The sequence below is a fragment of the Equus quagga genome, chromosome 2, assembly GCF_021613505.1.
Source record: "Equus quagga isolate Etosha38 chromosome 2, UCLA_HA_Equagga_1.0, whole genome shotgun sequence".
Lineage (NCBI taxonomy): Eukaryota > Metazoa > Chordata > Mammalia > Perissodactyla > Equidae > Equus > Equus quagga.
Genome location: NC_060268.1, coordinates 24,369,773 through 24,386,239, shown reverse-complemented (window position 1 = coordinate 24,386,239; position 16,467 = coordinate 24,369,773). Strand labels below are relative to the sequence as shown.

The window sequence follows — 16,467 nt, the reverse complement described above, 5'->3', positions numbered from 1 at the left end:
GCCTTTGTCTCCCAAATAATCCAACAAGTATCCAAAAGCTTAGACATCCGATGAATACGACACTCAGCCTGGAAACTTCAATCAACTGGAAAGATGGAGAAAATGAATCACATCTTAAAGAAGACCCTTGCCAAAATCTGTCATGAAACACAACTAATAACTTGGGATAAGGCACTGCTCTTTGCCCAGCTACGGGTTAGAGCAGCTCCCTAAAGCGGACTTAAATTGAATCCTGTCAAAATTCTATGTGGGAGACACTTTCAGGCATCTTCCCCTGGGACTGAATCTCTGGACATTTTAAGCAATGCCATGATTGCTAATTATGTTAAATCATTAAACTCTGTATTAACTTCTGTCCATGAGCTTACTTCTCATAGGTCTACATATCTGTCTGACATCCCTCTACATGCCTTCCAACCTGGTGACCATGTTTTGCTGAAAACTTGGAGAGATCAGGGACTCTAAAACCAGTTGTCACCCAAATGGACAGGCCCTTTTGAGATTCTTCTCACCACTCACTCATCCGTAAAACTTGCAGACGTAAAACCCTGGATGTATCACTCCCGGGTCAAGGCAGCCCCCAAATCACAGGAAACTTTCCCACCAGTATCGGGGGGAAAATGCGTGGCGGAACCCCTTGGAGAGCTAAAATATGTCTTTCACAGTTGACTCTTTTCCATGCTATGGTCTCCCTACGACATCCTGATTCAGCAGGAAGTAACTAGAAAAAGTAGGACACCCTGTCTCCCCCTTGACCATAAGATTATGGGTTACTACTAACAGGGGGGAAACTGTGAGTGAGCATAAGTGAGGCCATCTTGTTACACTAAATGGCCCCAGCCCCTCCTCTTTGTGATTACGCGCTGCTCTGCACATACTCTAAAAAATTCACATGCTCTCCTGATTTATGGCCTCCACTTACGTATGTACTCCCTGATACCCTGATAAATTAAAACTTTGTTCTATGAGTTTCTCTCCAGGAACAGGCTGACCACAGGCAGGAAACACACCTACAAGGTGTCCATCAGAGATGACAGAAGAATGAAACGATGTGATGCCTGGGGCCTGTCATGCCTGGAGACCAATATCCCTGGACCGGCTCCTCACTGCCCATTTTCCCTATATAACTGCCTCAAGATTCCATAATCCTTGAAGATGAGTTTTTGAGACATTAGTCACCCATCTTCTGATTAGCTGGCTAATTTAGTTAAACTTCCTTTCTCCACCTTTAACTCGTTGTAAGTAATTGGCTCGCATCACGGAGAGCAGAGCAAGCCCATTGCTCGGTATCACCTTCTGTTTAAAATTCCTAATATCTGACAACCATGGGCTGGCATTCCTAATGACAAAGGTGGCTGGAACTGAGTACGCCTCAGGTCTGCCAGCTGCAGGTGAGCGGGCCCTATTAATCCCCATGGGCTCCCAGCCTCAGAGAGCAGGGTGTGTTACCACTTATCACTGAGCTCATGCCCTCAACCAAAGTTTAACTATTCTATGTACTATGTATAAGAGAGTACGGCAGCAGGTAAACTCACTTTAGAAAAACAAATCCATCAGAACTGGTTAACCTTTTTTAAGGTAATTTGACCATGGCTGTCAATTTAAAACATTTGACCTAGCGTAAAAATGTATTTGCACCAAACACAAAATATATGCACATCCAAGGTTGTTCATTGTAACATTGTTTGAAATAGCAAAACACTGGAAGCTGCCTAAATGTTCATCAGCAGGAGACTGGCTAAATAAATTATGGACTATCCACACAATGGAGTACCGTACAGCTACTTTTAAAAGGGAGAGAGAGCATAAAGCAGATCTATTGTGTACTGCTCAGAACAGTCTCCAAGAATGTATTTTAAGAAATGAAAGAAAGAAGGAGGGAAAAAGAAGAAAGAAAAGAAGCAAGCAATTTAAAGGAGAGAATGTATAGTGTCATTCCACCTGTAGGAAACATTTTTAAAGAAAAATGCATGTAAATGCATAGGAAACTTCTGGAAAAATACACAAGACCAAGAGCCATATGGGGAGCAGATAAAAGAAGCATAGAGAAGAGTTACTTTTTTACCTTTCACTTTATAACTTTCTGTCTCTTAAAAATCATGACTCTGTTATTTTTATGATTTAAAGAATAGATAACCTAATGATTAAAACAAAAACATATTAGTGCTGAAAGTAAAATTCCAATTCAGAGAAAATTAATTTCTAAGAAAACTGTCATTCTCCAACAATGTTAGAAAAATTTAGTGTAGCTATTCAACATTGACAGCAGGTCAGATTGTCATGACTCACTCTGATTTCACATATGGAAATAAAAATGCCTACCTCCCTGGATTAGAAATATTCAATAAAATTTATAAAAAGCACCCAACACTTGCTGATACTTAGTAAGTGTTCTGTCAAAGCTGTTGTTATCACACAGCCCTCCCACACCGCCCAAGCCTGCCTTGTGTCAATGATGCGTGAGTCAATGGCCAATCTGAGATGGCTATTGCAAAATGCAAGACTTCAACTCCATCCCAGGCGAATTCCCTTCTGGACCACAGTCAGCCCTAGTAGAAGCTGGGAGTGTGGTCCTCAATCACAGAGGCATTTCCTCAAGATCCGCAGATGGTACCACCTCCATGCAAGAACAATCCCCTGGCCTATTACAGTTCCCATTTCAAAGAGACTCCTACATATGCATGTATTTCCCCCAAAGATTTCCTACCCACATCTCCAACAAACCAGCTTGATGAAGAGTAGGAGCTAGAGACTCACACTTCTTGCCTTCCCCCTACCCTATCTGTTTATAGATGCCCTCCCTAATGTCCCCTGTGCTCTCCCAAAAGAAGTGGTACGGGAGGCCAAATATCAACCTTGCCCAGACAAGGAGGGGCCATGTGATGTTCACAGAGCTCCCAGGCCAGAATTCTCTTTTCCCAGAACCCTTGGCTCCTTGGGGTGTGGTCTCCCTCACTCTCCTTCCCAACCTCAGCACCTGGAATTGGCTGCCCATCTCTGGGCAGGAGGTGAAGGGAGATCAAACACGCCCTGCAGGCCTGTGCCTTTGAACCAAGAGGCCCGAGAACCCCGCTCCAGTCCTCCTACAAGCTCTCCCTCCACCTCAACCCCACACACAGGTGTGGAGCACTGGCAAGGGTTTCTACAGTGCAATAGCTCCGAACAGGGGAGGAGGAAGAGGGCTGCCACGCGATCCAGCCTCTGTTGTCAAGAATTCACAAGGTTCAGACTGAGGGGCACCAGTCAGAGAGTCAGTTTTCCCTGGACATGGGGAAATTAGACTTACGCTCTCTTATCTCATTGGCACGTGCTGAGTACCAAGCTGAGTCCCGAGGCTGTAACTTCTCCATTGAAGAATATACTGTTTGTTACATCATTCGCTACTCACATACCCCCTTTTGAATGCTGAAATCCTTTTTTAGCTGCTCAGCTGACCTATACGTATACTAAATGAATCCTCAGCAAGTACGAATTCTATTAAACAGCGATCCCCAGAACTGAGTTTCACAGACCAGGATTCTCTCTCCTCTAATTGTAGGGACTGACATAAATTTGCCAAACCGGCGATTTCACCAACTAACAACACTTTTCTCAAACTATCCATCTGTTTTCATTACCTTTTCTTAACAAAAAGACTAACACCGAAAAAAAAAAAAGGAGCAAAAGCATATCCCAGAATAAAGGACTATCTGTTACATTAAATAAGCTTGGCTTTATGAAACTCGCTATGTTATCTTTATTTTTCTCATTTTTGCCTTGAACTAGTGAAAAGTTTGCCATGGACCATCACTACTTCTCAGTCTGGCATTTGGAGGCCACTGGGTTAAACCAATTCAGACGCTGGCACTTGGCTCTGTAGGGGGCTTTCCACAGCATACCATAAGCCACCCAGATTTATTAATTCTCCCAGAAACCCGGGAGGGAGATCATTTCAGCCCACTTGGCAGAAGTGGAGGATGAAGTCTTAGACATAGAATTTATAGCTGGAGAGGACTTTATCCATCATCTACTCCAACATCCTCAGTTTACATCCGCAGAGCCTGGCCTGCGGAGGCAATAATAATTACCATATGGGGGCAATAATCACTATGCGTTTAGCAGTTGACAGTTTATAAAGTGCTTTGACATTCAGCAAATGTTTATCCAACTAGGACGGAGGCAAAGACCTGGGGACCTGGGTGATTGTGGAGAACTGAGTACTCTCTGTGTTCCTACCTCTGATTGGCGGACCATGCAGCCTCTTTGCTACCACTTGGGCCCTGTAAAATGAGCAAGTCCTCTTGGGGTGAAAGATACAAGAGATCCTTTCCAGTCAGGATCTTTATCCCTGCACACTGGTTACACATGGTCAGAGTCTGCCCTCCAGGCGTGGGAGGATGCAGGAGACCTTCGGCCAGAGTGAAGGGCAGTGCCAGGCCTAGCCCAGCTGCTCCCCAGCACGTCTCGCTCCCAGGCTCCTCCATCCTCACCTGAAACCCTCACGTGGTGACTCGGTGGGGACCACAGGCCTCACCTCCAAGGGCAATCTCAAAACATTTGCCCTCCTGCGGGCTGTCAGATGTGTAGACCCAGACGTCCTTGGAGAAGGAAGTCCATCTTGAGGTTCTGGGAAGCAAAAGCAATCAACTCAAAGCTCCCTCTCCCCCCCCCCCCCCCCCCCCAAAAAAATGACGTGGGCAAGCAGATGTGGAAGGAGGGCGGGGAACGGGAAAGTCCGCGGGTTCCTGCAGGGGGGCGGGCCCTACAGGGAACCTGGAGGGGCAGCGCTGTCCCACAGCCGCGGGGAGGAGCAGAGGACTGCGAGGGGTCGGGGCTGTTGCCGGCAGGGGGCGCCCGCGGCACAGCCGGCTCCCGGGGCGAAGAGCTGGCCCCGAGCCGACCAGCCTTCCTGCTCCTGGACTGGCGGGAAGCCGGGCAGGGAGGCGGCTCGTCCCTCGCCCTGCCCCTCGCCCTACCCCGCTGTCACCACCCCGCTGGCACAGAAGCCTGCTCCATGGGGAGAGTGGGGCTGCTGCTGGGCGGCTGCGCGCGGACGTGGAAGTCGGTGCGGATGGCCAGCTCCGGAATGGCGCGCAGGGGCCGGCTCGCGAATAAGGTGGCCCTAGTGACGGCTTCCACCGACGGGTGAGTGCCCGGGCACGAGTCTCTGAGGCCCGCGCTGTCTGGAAACAGGTACTAACCTTGTCCTTTGCCTCAGGGGCCCGTGTCCTCAGGCCTCACACGCGGCCTCGGAAGAAAGGAACTCGGTAGGGACCTGCAGCCCCTCTGATTCTTCTGACCCTGACCCCGCCATTGCCAGTTTCCGGTCGCGGCCTCCTCTGGCTCAGCTGCGCCACCTCAGTGCTGCCCCCATCAGTCCAGTCTCCCCGTGCCCTGGGCTGCCGCAATCAACCGGCCCTACTCACACAGTCTGGGGAAGATCAGACGCCGGAAATCTAAGTCCAGATTTCAAAAACCCTATCCCACCGCCTCCGTCGGCTATGGAAATGTTCCAGACACCCCATTTGCGCACCCCCACAAGTCTCGCAAAACGGCGCCCCTTACCCAGACGAGACACACGACCCATGTGTCCAGATTTTTGTTTAGCTCAGTACATTTTGGCGCTCCTTGTCCAGCTTGTTTCTCACCCACTGCTACCGAAAGTTCAGTCTCTGATCCCGATGTCAATCCAAATAAGAGAACAGAGTCTTCGGTGCGAAAGGAAAGGCTTTACTTTGCCAGGCAGAGGGAGCAAAGCAAGGGCTAGTTCCCCAAAAGTTGCTTGCTCCCCGTTAAGAAATGGGTAGGGGTTTTTCTTTGGGGTTTTAGGTAGGGGAGGGGGGGGCATGGCCTTCTTGGTCAGCATTTTCCCATCGACCTGTGTCTGGGGCTGCTTCCAGCAGAGGAGACTAAGGATTTCTCAGATGAGTGTCCTGGGCTGTTTTCTCCGTGGTGGAAGGTAGACTCTGACGTCAGGAAGCCAAGGAGTTGGGCCTGGGAAGTTGGGGGTTTCTTGATATTCTCTGGATATTAGTTTCTCTGGTCAAGAACTTCAAGGTCCTGGGATTAGCTACAACTTTAGCAGGAGCCCAGTTTGAAGTCATCTGGGCTTTAACAATTTGTAACTTCTATTTGGTTGAAAAGCTCAGGGAGTCAGAGGCTAAAGAAACAAATATTTACGTATGAGTGTAACTAAAGACCCAGGGAACTAGGAATGCAGGTTTTTACTTTTAACCCCATACATGCCAGGTTCACTGTAAGGGAACCAATATCAGGGCTGATATTAACTAAGAGCTGGTAACACCACCACTCTTGTCTATCCTGTTTCTCATTCCCGTGGGACTTTGCTAGATGCCAGCTCTTCACAAATCTGAAATACAGATATATACAAAATGCTAATGTTTGACAATTGCAAAGTGTGTAAACTTTACTCTGGGGGGGTGGGTAATGTAAAAAATTTACGTTTTTAACCAGAGACTCACCGGTTCACTTGCACTCCAAAACGTAACTAATGATAGAATTTTGAGATGATTAGACTAGTAAGGAAGATATTTGGGGGCAGGGGCCCTTTTGAGTAAGACCCTCCAATCATGGAGGTGCTGCACCCCTAGTTCCTTTCTCTCCCCTCAGTCCCTACAGGGGATGAGGCCTGGGACCTGTGCTGGGGCCCGTGGAAGGTGATGTCACTTCCTGGGAGCCTAGCCTGAGGGCCAAAATCATCAGAGAAATAAGTGAGTGCCAAAAATGTACTAAGCTTGTCCATCTGTAAGGTAATGGCTGTGCCATTAACCCTATTTAACATATAATACAAGCACACAGAGGTCCTTCAGAGGGAGAGCTGGAATTGAAATGCAGGCAGTCCGACTCCAGAGCCCATGTCCTCACCATCTTTCCCTGGACCAGACTTGACAGTCCTTGTCTCTCTCTGCCTGCAGGATCGGCTTCGCCATCGCCCGGCGTCTGGCCCAGGACGGGGCCCATGTGGTGGTCAGCAGCCGGAAGCAGCAGAACGTGGACCGGGCAGTGGCAGTGCTACAGGAGGAGGGGCTGAGTGTGACAGGCACCGTGTGCCACGTGGGGAAGGCCGAGGACCGGGAGCGGCTGGTGGCCATGGTGAATGGCAAGCATTTGGGCAGAGAGCCAGGAGGTAGCAGAAGGAAGCCAGGCTGAGCCTCCTCCCCTGCTTTCCTGGACATTGTTGTGCTGCAAGCCAGCACTATTAACTAACACACAACAGTGCGTTCTGTGTACCCGCACCAACCCGCCAGCACACTTTTATTGTGTACCTTTCTGTTATGTCCCCGAAAATCATCCTATCCCAGTCTGAGAATCAAAATCCACTCTAATGCCTCAACCCTGTATCATCCCTTTCGGCACCCCAAAAAACCGCTGGTCCTGGCTTTCCAGCAGTTTCCAATCTATCTGGGCAGATGAGAAGAGTAAATACACTCACAATATAGATGTTCCCACCCTTAAGCTAGTAAGCAATCAGGCCCCTGTTCTTCTGCTTATACAGTCGAGTCCCTGGGAACCTATAGGAGGTAGCCCACCATTTTTCAATCACCTACTATGTGCCATTCACTTTGCTCAGAGCCTTACACGGGTTCTCTCTAAACCTGACGACAAGCCAAGCAAAGCAAGGACTATTCTCCGTGTTTACAGAGACTGGTTCGGAAAGCTGGAGCAGCATTCCGAGGTCCCACAGCTAGTCAGGAAAGAGCTGTGAGTCAACTCAGATTTGCCAAGCCACTTGCAGACTAGCAGGCATTTCCCCACTAGTTTCGGGCCAGGCCTTATGTGCCCACCTGGACTTCAGTCTCAAAGAAAGTGTCGAAGCCCATCTCAGGTATAGTACTGGGCACCAGCCTTCTAGCTGCACAAGAAAATACGAGCATCCGGCAAGGAAGCTGCTCTTCCCCCAGGCTCAGGGCACACATCTTATTCCTTGGAGTGGAAGGGAGAGTCTACCCAGAGTGGAAAGTAAGGGATTGTGCTAACAGATTAGAAGGCTGGCAGAAATAATTTGGATAATCTTAGAAAAGGTGAACCTTAAATAATGGTAAATGGTGGTATGATAGACTGTGTAAGGTTTTTCCATTTTTATGGCATGCTTAAATGTGCATTGGAAAGAGCCAAATGTGAGTCCAAGAAAGTCACCTGGCCTGACACAGGCTGCTGGACAGAGCCTGAGACTGGGACCTTGATCCTGAGGGTGAAGGGAGCCATCTGGGATCCTGGGCCAGTTAATACCTAGCCCTATGAAATGTACGTAGCAACTTAATATCAAAATCCTGCCAGGAAAACAGCTCTCACCCCTACCGGGTCCACTTAACCCATCCTGCAGCCCTGGCCCAGAAGTGGACTTAAGCTAGACCTTGAGGAGAGGGTGGGACTGGACAAATGGAGTAGGGACAGGGTTCCAGATGACCCTGCAAAATGAGCAGACAGCCAAGGAGGACTGAAAGGGCGAGGGAAGCACCATGAATCCACAGCAGGGAGCACGGGCTTGGGAGCACTGGTGGGAAATGGCTGGTGGGAAAGATAGGGACAGGGGCCTCCATGGCCTCCCAAGGAGGAGTTTACATGTTCTTGGAGGAAATAAGAAGCCATGGGAGGTTTTGAGCAAGATGAAAATGGTTATTAAAGAAAAGTAATCTGGCACTGGTAGGAAGGATATATTGGAGTAGAGAAGACTCCCAGCCAAGGATGTCAGTGAGGAATTTGTCACTGTCATTCACATCTAGAGCAGTAGTGGTGGGACCAGAATGGATGTCCCAAGAGACATTTAGTGGAAACCAACCAAGATTTTCTTTTTTCTAACTTGATGTCAAGAAATGGGAAATAAGAGGAATGAGTCAAAACGACTCTCAGGTCCTTAGAATGACCGCTGTTGGGCGGAGAATCATAAGATACTTGCTAGCAATTTGAGATGTGTTCTGCTTATTGCCAGCTGTTACCCTGCGATGAGGAGCTGCTGCCCCAAGGATGTTACTACCCAGTGGCCTCAGAGCTTGTCAAAGGCGTGATGAGCAGAGACCAGATTAGCTGCTTCTCCACTTGATGATACTTTTTCTTAAAAATATACCTCTTGGGGGCCGGCCCAGTGACATAGCGGTTAAGTTCACACATTCTGCTTTGGCAGCCCAGTTCGTGGTTCACCGGTTTGGATCAGGGGCGTGGACCTATGCACCATGGCTTATCAAGCCATGCTGTGGCAGGTGTCCCGCATATAAAGTAGAGGAAGATGGGCACAGATGTTAGCTCAGGGCCAATCTTCCTCAACAAAAAGGAGGATTGGCGGCAGATGTTAGCTTAGGGTTAATCGTCTTCAAAAATACAAAAAACTTATCAGAACACAGAACAAGAACTCTTAACCACTTTAGCATAGTGATCACACAATTTACAGCCAGAGTTAGAGAACTCCTGGGTGGTCCTGAGTACCTTTGTTATTAATCGTCTATGGTTCTCTGTCTCTGTTTAGTCAAAACCCAGCCTTCTCCCCATTCCGTGTTGATAGGCCCGGAAGGAGAGGGCCCAGGATGCACAGCAGAAATGAAATTCTGGTGCTTTCCACTATGTTCTCCCCACATCCAAACAGACACATGCAGAGCACAGCACACAGCACTTTCTGACATCTTCTGCACTTTCCTGGTCACAAGTGCACAGGCAAGACACACAGGGCCGAAGCAGGTGACTGGGGCTCTGTGCCAGGACACCAAAATGTAGAGAGTGCAAGGAAGTATTGATACAGGTTTGAAAAGATTCTGTGACTTTAAACTTTGTTAAATTCACGTGTTGACAGTCCAAGCATTCCTTCAGGAGTGTAGAAACAACTGAGCTTAGCACCTAGTTAGCAAGAATAATTAGTTAAAACGAGGAGCTAGCAGATGGTACACATTGTTAATAACACCCCTCTGTGCACCATATCGTGAAGCACAAAGTTGATGGAGGGCCCTTTTAGTGCCACTTGTCCAAGGCATCAAAATTGCCAGTTCTGAGCAAATGCAAAGTCCAGTTTCAGGGTGGCGTACTGTTGGCAGACTCTGTTTGGCCACTGATGACTCCAGGACACGCCTTTACCACCTCCTTACGATTTATTAAGGAGGTGAGATGTTGCCGTGCTTGATTTTCCTGTCTTAAATCTCAGTTTGTGCCTTGAATCTTCCATGCCTCTAGGCCAATGAAAAGGGAGGAGGGGGAGAAAATGACATCCTGACTCAGGGTAGGACTGCTTTAAACCCAGGCTGGTATCCTCCCCGTCATAGTCATAGCTTTCCTGGGTAGTGCAGTTTCATTGTGACCCTAACTCACTTTCAGAGGACCCTTAGGAATTAGCTCTGCGTTAGAAAGTAGGAGACTGACCTCAGTCCTACCACCACTAACCAGCTTTGTGCCCTGAGCAGATCAGTTCACCCCTCCCAAAGACTGAATGAGCAGGCCTCCTGTTCTCAGCCAAACCTAGTATGTTGTCACTGAGTGTATGTCCTTGAGAAATTAACGTCCCTGGACCTCAGTTTCATCACCTTCACCATGAGGACCCTTGGCCAGCTGGTCTCAAAGGCCCCTCTCGGTGGTAACTTTCTGTGAGTCTCTTTAAAGCAGTTTCTCCGTTCAGGTACGTGCGGACAGACGGAGTTTGAGATCATGGTAACTCCCCCAAGGAGAACTGGATAGTAAGCGCTCAGAGAAATAGGGCAGGGAATCAGTGTGAAAAGAGAGAGAGTCTGGAAGTGGGTTTTGAGGTGAGGGCTGAAGCCATGAGAATAAAGGAGCTCCCCAAGAGGAAAGTGTCAAGAGCAAAGGGCCAGCGACAGCCTTAGAAGAAGTGGGGGCAGTAAGAAGAGGCTGCAAATGAAATTAAGACGGCCTTCGATGTTCAGCAGCAGAGCCTAGGGTAGCTTTGGAGAGAAACATTTCAAGAAAAAGAGCTGTCATTTTGACATCATTTTGTTCCTAAGAAGGAATGCTTTATCAACACTGGGAAATGTACCCCCTTCCTGACCTGCAGCCCTCATTCACACCTGCTTCTCTCTAGGCCGTGAACCTTCATGGGGGCATTGACATCCTGGTCTCCAATGCTGCCGTCAGCCCTCTGTTTGGAAATATGATGGATGCCACCGAGGAGATATGGGACAAGGTGAGAGGGATTAGATTAAGCAGCAGGAGGTGGGCCTCGGAAAACAGTGCAAACTCTGTGTGCTTTTAGAATGCATTTGTCAAGTGCCATGTCAATGTGAGGAATCCTCACGATTTCCGACACCTGGAGTGCACCTGGTAAAGGGCGAGTGGGAGGTGGCTTCCTCTACCCCTGCCCTTCTCTTTCATTTCTGCTTCTCCTCAGCTTTGTCTTCTTCCGTTTGCTCCTTGCTAGCCTTCTTCTGCTTCCCTCCCCCAGCTCTCTCCCTCGACATGCTTATCCAGGCTCTTCCTCCTGGTTTCTTTCCAGCAGAGGCATGGCAACTAATATGCCATTAACTAATACAGTTAAACTTACACACCACCCGTCCTCTTTTCAGCTACCGAAAAAGAATTTCTCATTAGTTGGAAAACTGTAGTAGCTGCTAGTTAAGTGAAATCCCAATTCTGGTGAAATCACCTAAGTTGCCACTTTTTAACAGACAGCCTTTGAAAAAGGCCTGTGCTGCTGCTTACCTACAATGTCAAAGAAATCTGAGCTCCAGGTGTCTAAATTCAAGTGTGGAATATTGGTTTTTATGTGAGCATGTATAGTTAAATTATATTTATAATATATTTCACACACCTATATCCTTTAATTATAAAGCCTTAATTAAAATATTCATCTTTGTTTACTAAGGTTAATATTCCCACATGATTTGGAAATGCTAAACTTTTTATGATCTCCCGTGGTTTTGCTTTTTACTCTGATGTCATCAACAATTTCTCAACACTGAAGTTTAAGGATACTAAAATATTATAGTTTATTTGTCAGTGTTTCACAGATATAAAAGATCAAAGTGCAAAAGCTCTTCAGTGAGTCAGTTCCTGATTGATATCCTTTAAAGTAGAGAAATAGCTTTCATGAGCAGTCTGAATAGAGGCCACATGAAAATCAGCTTTAAACCAAGTAATTTTTCTTTTTAGTTTGCATTTTTTAAAAATATCACAGTGCATCAAATCTAAATGCAATGGTTGATCCTTGATTGGACCCTGGATTTTTAAAATAAGGACATTTGGGGGACAACTGGGGAAGTTTTATTATGGACAGCATATTAGGTAAAATCATTATTATCACTGTTCAATTTCTTGGGTGCGATAATGGATTGTGGTGTGTAAGAACGTCCTTATTCTTTGGAAATAATGCTAAAGTATTTAGGGCTAGAGCATTATGACATCTGCAACTTGCCTTCAATGGTTCAGGAAAAAAGTGTGTAGATACCTAGATAGAGCAAATGGGACAAAATGTGAACAATTGGTGGATGTATTATAAAGGATATCTGGGTAGTCATTATACTTTTATTTCAACTTTTCTGTTGAAAAGTTGAACTTTTCAAAATAAGTTGACTGAACTTTTCAAAATAAGAAGTTTGCATGGGGGGTATGGGAGGGGACACTCCAGCAGTGCCTAGAACCATGTAAACAAGGGTCATGCATTTGTTTTAAATTATGGATGTGAGGTTTTGACAGCAGCCTATGCTCCAGCTTCCCCAAAAAGTGCTTCTTCATGATCCCATTCTCCAATAAATGTCCAGCCAGTCAATCCATCCTGGAGGGCCAAGAGCATCTCACTCCCTAAGCTCAGAAGCCAGAGAAGTGCCGGAACAAGCCCAGGTGCCCGGGGTCAGGCTCCATGTTCCCTGAGAAGTACAGCCTGCTCTGAGGCAGGTCCAGGAGGCTGACCCAATTCCAGGCTCTCCCTAGTTGGAAGAAATACAGAAAATCCAGCTCAAATCCAAAACAGCCCTGAGAGTTTAGGTCCATCCTGGGCCAAGCGTACTTGTCTGATTAGGAAAGATGAACCAGGCTCCATTCTTTCTCATCCAAACCTAATGTGTCATTCTTTAGCTGAATCAGCCAGTGAAAGACACTTCTCCCCGGGCCTCAGTCTCTTCCTGTGTAGGGTCTGGGGAAATCATCTGTAGGATCTCCACCAGCCCTAACAAACAGATCTTAGGAACCCCACTATAACTCCTCATCGCCCTGCCTTCTCCAGCTCCCTTCCCTCATGCTGTGTCCCTTTCTTCTCTCGATTTCAGGTTCTGGACATTAATGTGAAGGCTCCAGCCCTAATCATAAAGGCAGTGGTGCCTGAGATGGAGAAACGAGGGTACAGAGAGTGAGAGGGAGCCTGGGTGTGAGGGTCCCACGTGGGCTGAGGGCAGGGGTCTCTGCTGGGAAAAGGGTCATTTTTCTCTTTTTCCAGAGGCGGCTCAGTGGTGCTCGTGTCCTCCCTAGGAGCCTACACTCCGCTTTTTGTAAGAAAGCTTTTCTCTACTACTTCCATCCCTTCCTCCGTCCTGAGTCTTTCTACCCCTCCAGCTACCCTAAGAAGTTTGTGTCTCTTTTTGGAATCACACCACCAAGTCCCTTCCCACAAAATAGATGCCTTGCTTCCATGAACCTCAACCTAGGGGAGGGTTAGCCACAGACAGTTTCTAACCATTACAGGAGATGCCCTAGTATCTGCTGTCCTTTCTGTCTTATAATAAAACCAAGAATGAACTGGAAACGAAGAGACTAACCCACTCTCTCCTTCCCTAGGGCCTGGGCCCTTACAATGTTAGTAAAACAGCCTTGCTGGGCCTCACCAAGAACCTGGCCTCAGAGCTGGCCCCAAGGAACATTAGGGTGAACTGCCTGGCTCCCGGACTCATCAAGACTAGCTTCAGCCAAGTGGTGAGAAGGGGAGTCCTGCATCCCACTAGGGATCTTCCTGCATGGGGGAGCCCAGCGCGTGGGTCCCAAGCTCCAAGCCACTCCCGCCTCCTCCCTGGGCTTTTCCATGTTCCCACTCCACACCAGCCACTTGTCCAGACCAGACCCCCACATGCTCCTTTCTTGAGGTGTGCGGTGGAGACTGAGGAATTCAGACTCTACTCACACAGTTTCAGAGCTCCTTAAGTGAATGAGGATTGGGGAGGCCCAGTGAACTGCTTCACTAGAACCTGAAAAGAATGAAACAGAAGAGGACGGTGGGGAAAGACTGGGAGCTTGGAAGGACTGCCTCTCAATGGATGTGAGGGTGGGCAGATTCCCCCCTCTGTCCCTCTCTTTCCTCTTCTTTCACATAAAGAGATTTCTCTTTTTTTCCTGCAGTTGTGGATGGACAAGGAAAGAGAGAAGAATATGAAAAACAGCATGAGGATAAGCAGGTAAGGCTGTCACAGGGGAGGGTTAGGAGGGATAAAGACAGAAGGTCTGGCCCCGCACCAGCCCGCAGCTTGCTGTCCCTTGGTCCACAGACAACATGGGCTTGCTCTCCTCTGCCTCACAAGTTCATGAGCACTGCATCTCTAGAGCAGGATGTGCAAGGAGTTTGGTTCCACTGCAGAAAACCAAACACAGAGGCCTCTGGGTTTCAACAGAACATTGCTCTGGGAGAGGCCCTGACTCCTCCCCACCTGGGCCTCCCCACCCCTGGCCCCACCAGGCATCCCTGCCAGGGACCAAAATCATGCTTTTTTAGTCCCTCTTGAATAAAAAGAGGCATGTTCCCAAAGCTCAGGTTGATGATCCTACATACAAATAAAAGGAATGAAGAGCTTTAGTCAGTCCCAAAACTCCCCTTGCCTAGGAAAACTAGCCTCTTCCCCGAAGGGCTGGCCCAACTGCTCAGGCACCTTCGTCTGGCTCCTTTTCCTCTAGGTTCCCTGCCTCTCTCCAGTTTCTGGCTTCTGGGAACTCTCTCTTGTCTTTAGCTTCTCCACCTTGTCCCTGTGCCAGCAATGCCTCCTCTTTACTGGTCCCAACATCCCAGGCCCCCTCCAGTCTTCTCAAAGCCATTCTGAGGTCAGGCCTAGTTCACAGCTCACTACTAAGTCAGGGTATTGTCATCCTGGAGCCCCAGAGAATGACCCAGCCCCATGCTTCCCAATCTTGGATGTGCATTAGAATCAGCTGGGGTGCCTGTGAAACCACAGATGCACAGGACCCACTCCCAGAGATTCTTTCTCAATTGGTTCAAGGGAGGATCTGGACATCTTTTTTCGGCGGCCGGTAGGGGGCTGGAGGAATTTAAGCCTCCCAGATGATTACAGTGTGCAGCTAGGTTGGAGAACCACTGATCCAGGACTTCTAGATCTGAGATACTCTACCCTCCTCTAGAGCATTTTATGCCACTTAAGTTAAGAAGTTCCCTAACTATGCAATCACTGATACAAACACTGAAAATTAGCACATTCTCACAAAATGAACCTGACTTTAATGGATGAAAATAGATTCCTGAAAAAGCTGTCTGTGAATTGAACTTCAACTCCACTTCACAAGTGGAATCATTTTAAACAAACCATTTACTGTCTCACAGACTCCCTGATGCTTGAATGGTATGCACACATGTGAAATAAATCTTTGAAGTGTGAAATAACTGCTCACCAGTTTATATAACTTTGGATTTGGGGTCCTGAGTTCTCTAAAAAACAAAGCGTCTCTATATTTTTTGAATATAATGTGTAGTGTTTTTTGCAGAGTTCTGTATTTATGCAGTATTTACTCTAACGGTTTATCTTCATGGTAACCCTATTTGATGGACAGGAAGCTTGTACCCTGGTCCTGAAAAATCATGATATGTTTTGGTGAAGCAAATTTCATTCCCTGTGGGCCACGTCAGGGGGCCTGGCCTGTCTGATTTTTACTCCCTTCCTTGTTTCCCTTCTTCCCCAGGTTAGGCGAGCCAAAGGAGTGTGCGGGCATCGTGTCTTTCCTGTGCTCTGAAGATGCCAGCTACATCACTGGGGAGACAGTGGTGGTGGGGGGAGGGGCCTCATCCCGCCTCTGAGGACCTGGAGACAGCCCACTAGGGAAGATTGGGCTCCTACTCCAGCGTTCATCGAGTCCTTTTCCAGCACTCATCGGCTGGCCTTTCCCACCTCTGCCTATCATATTGCTCACCTTAAGCCCCCCAAATCAATTCTGCCCTGAAAAATGATCCAGCGTTCCCTGCGGTCAAGGTGTGGTCCTATGAGGATTCCCGGTGTTGCTGTAGCCTTGGATAAAGACTTCCCCTGAGAACACAGTGCAGGCCTGGTGAGAAGGCTGAGTCTCACTGGAAACGACCGACTAATATTTTGGGGGAGCATCCGGAAAATCTGAGGGAGATGGGAGAGAAGCAACCTGGAGTGGAATGAGCAGGGTTGGATATTAAGAACTTGCAAATGAGGTGCAAATAAAATGCAGATGATCATGTTGCTTTGAATCAATGTATTCAGTTTTTAGTGTGGGGTGCATAGATGTGTAGCCAAGCAGAGAGCATAAGTCTGACTGGACTGGATCTCTGGATCTCCCTAACCCTCCTCCCTGTCTCCAGGACCTGAG

General features: G+C 47.9%; 1 protein-coding gene across 2 annotated transcripts; it reads left to right on the top strand.

Moving 5' to 3' along the window:
* Positions 1-4,882: 4,882 nt before the first annotated feature.
* LOC124235515 (dehydrogenase/reductase SDR family member 4-like) lies at positions 4,883-16,348 on the top strand. 2 transcript variants are annotated; one of them, XM_046653659.1, is made up of 8 exons: positions 4,888-5,124; positions 6,915-7,092; positions 11,015-11,116; positions 13,194-13,264; positions 13,361-13,412; positions 13,699-13,833; positions 14,254-14,309; positions 15,817-16,348. In XM_046653659.1, the coding sequence occupies exons 1-8, from the start codon at positions 4,994-4,996 to the stop codon at positions 15,929-15,931; spliced, it is 840 nt and encodes a 279-aa protein (XP_046509615.1). In that variant the 5' UTR covers positions 4,888-4,993; the 3' UTR covers positions 15,932-16,348. The 2 variants fall into 2 exon arrangements, with proteins under 2 accessions (XP_046509616.1, XP_046509615.1); XM_046653660.1 differs by lacking the exons at positions 13,194-13,264; positions 13,361-13,412 and having other exon boundaries at positions 4,883-5,124.
* Positions 16,349-16,467: the final 119 nt, after the last annotated feature.

What these genes read in the sequence shown, in the direction of transcription:
- LOC124235515 (XM_046653659.1), top strand. Translation starts at nt 4,994, where the DNA reads ATGGGGAGAGTGGGGCTGCTGCTGGGCGGCTGCGCGCGGACGTGGAAG. An exon ending in GTGACGGCTTCCACCGACGG is followed by an intron (nt 5,125 to 6,914) that starts GTGAGTGCCCGG and finishes CTCTGCCTGCAG; the next exon opens with GATCGGCTTCGCCATCGCCC. An exon ending in CCGAGGAGATATGGGACAAG is followed by an intron (nt 11,117 to 13,193) that starts GTGAGAGGGATT and finishes TCTCGATTTCAG; the next exon opens with GTTCTGGACATTAATGTGAA.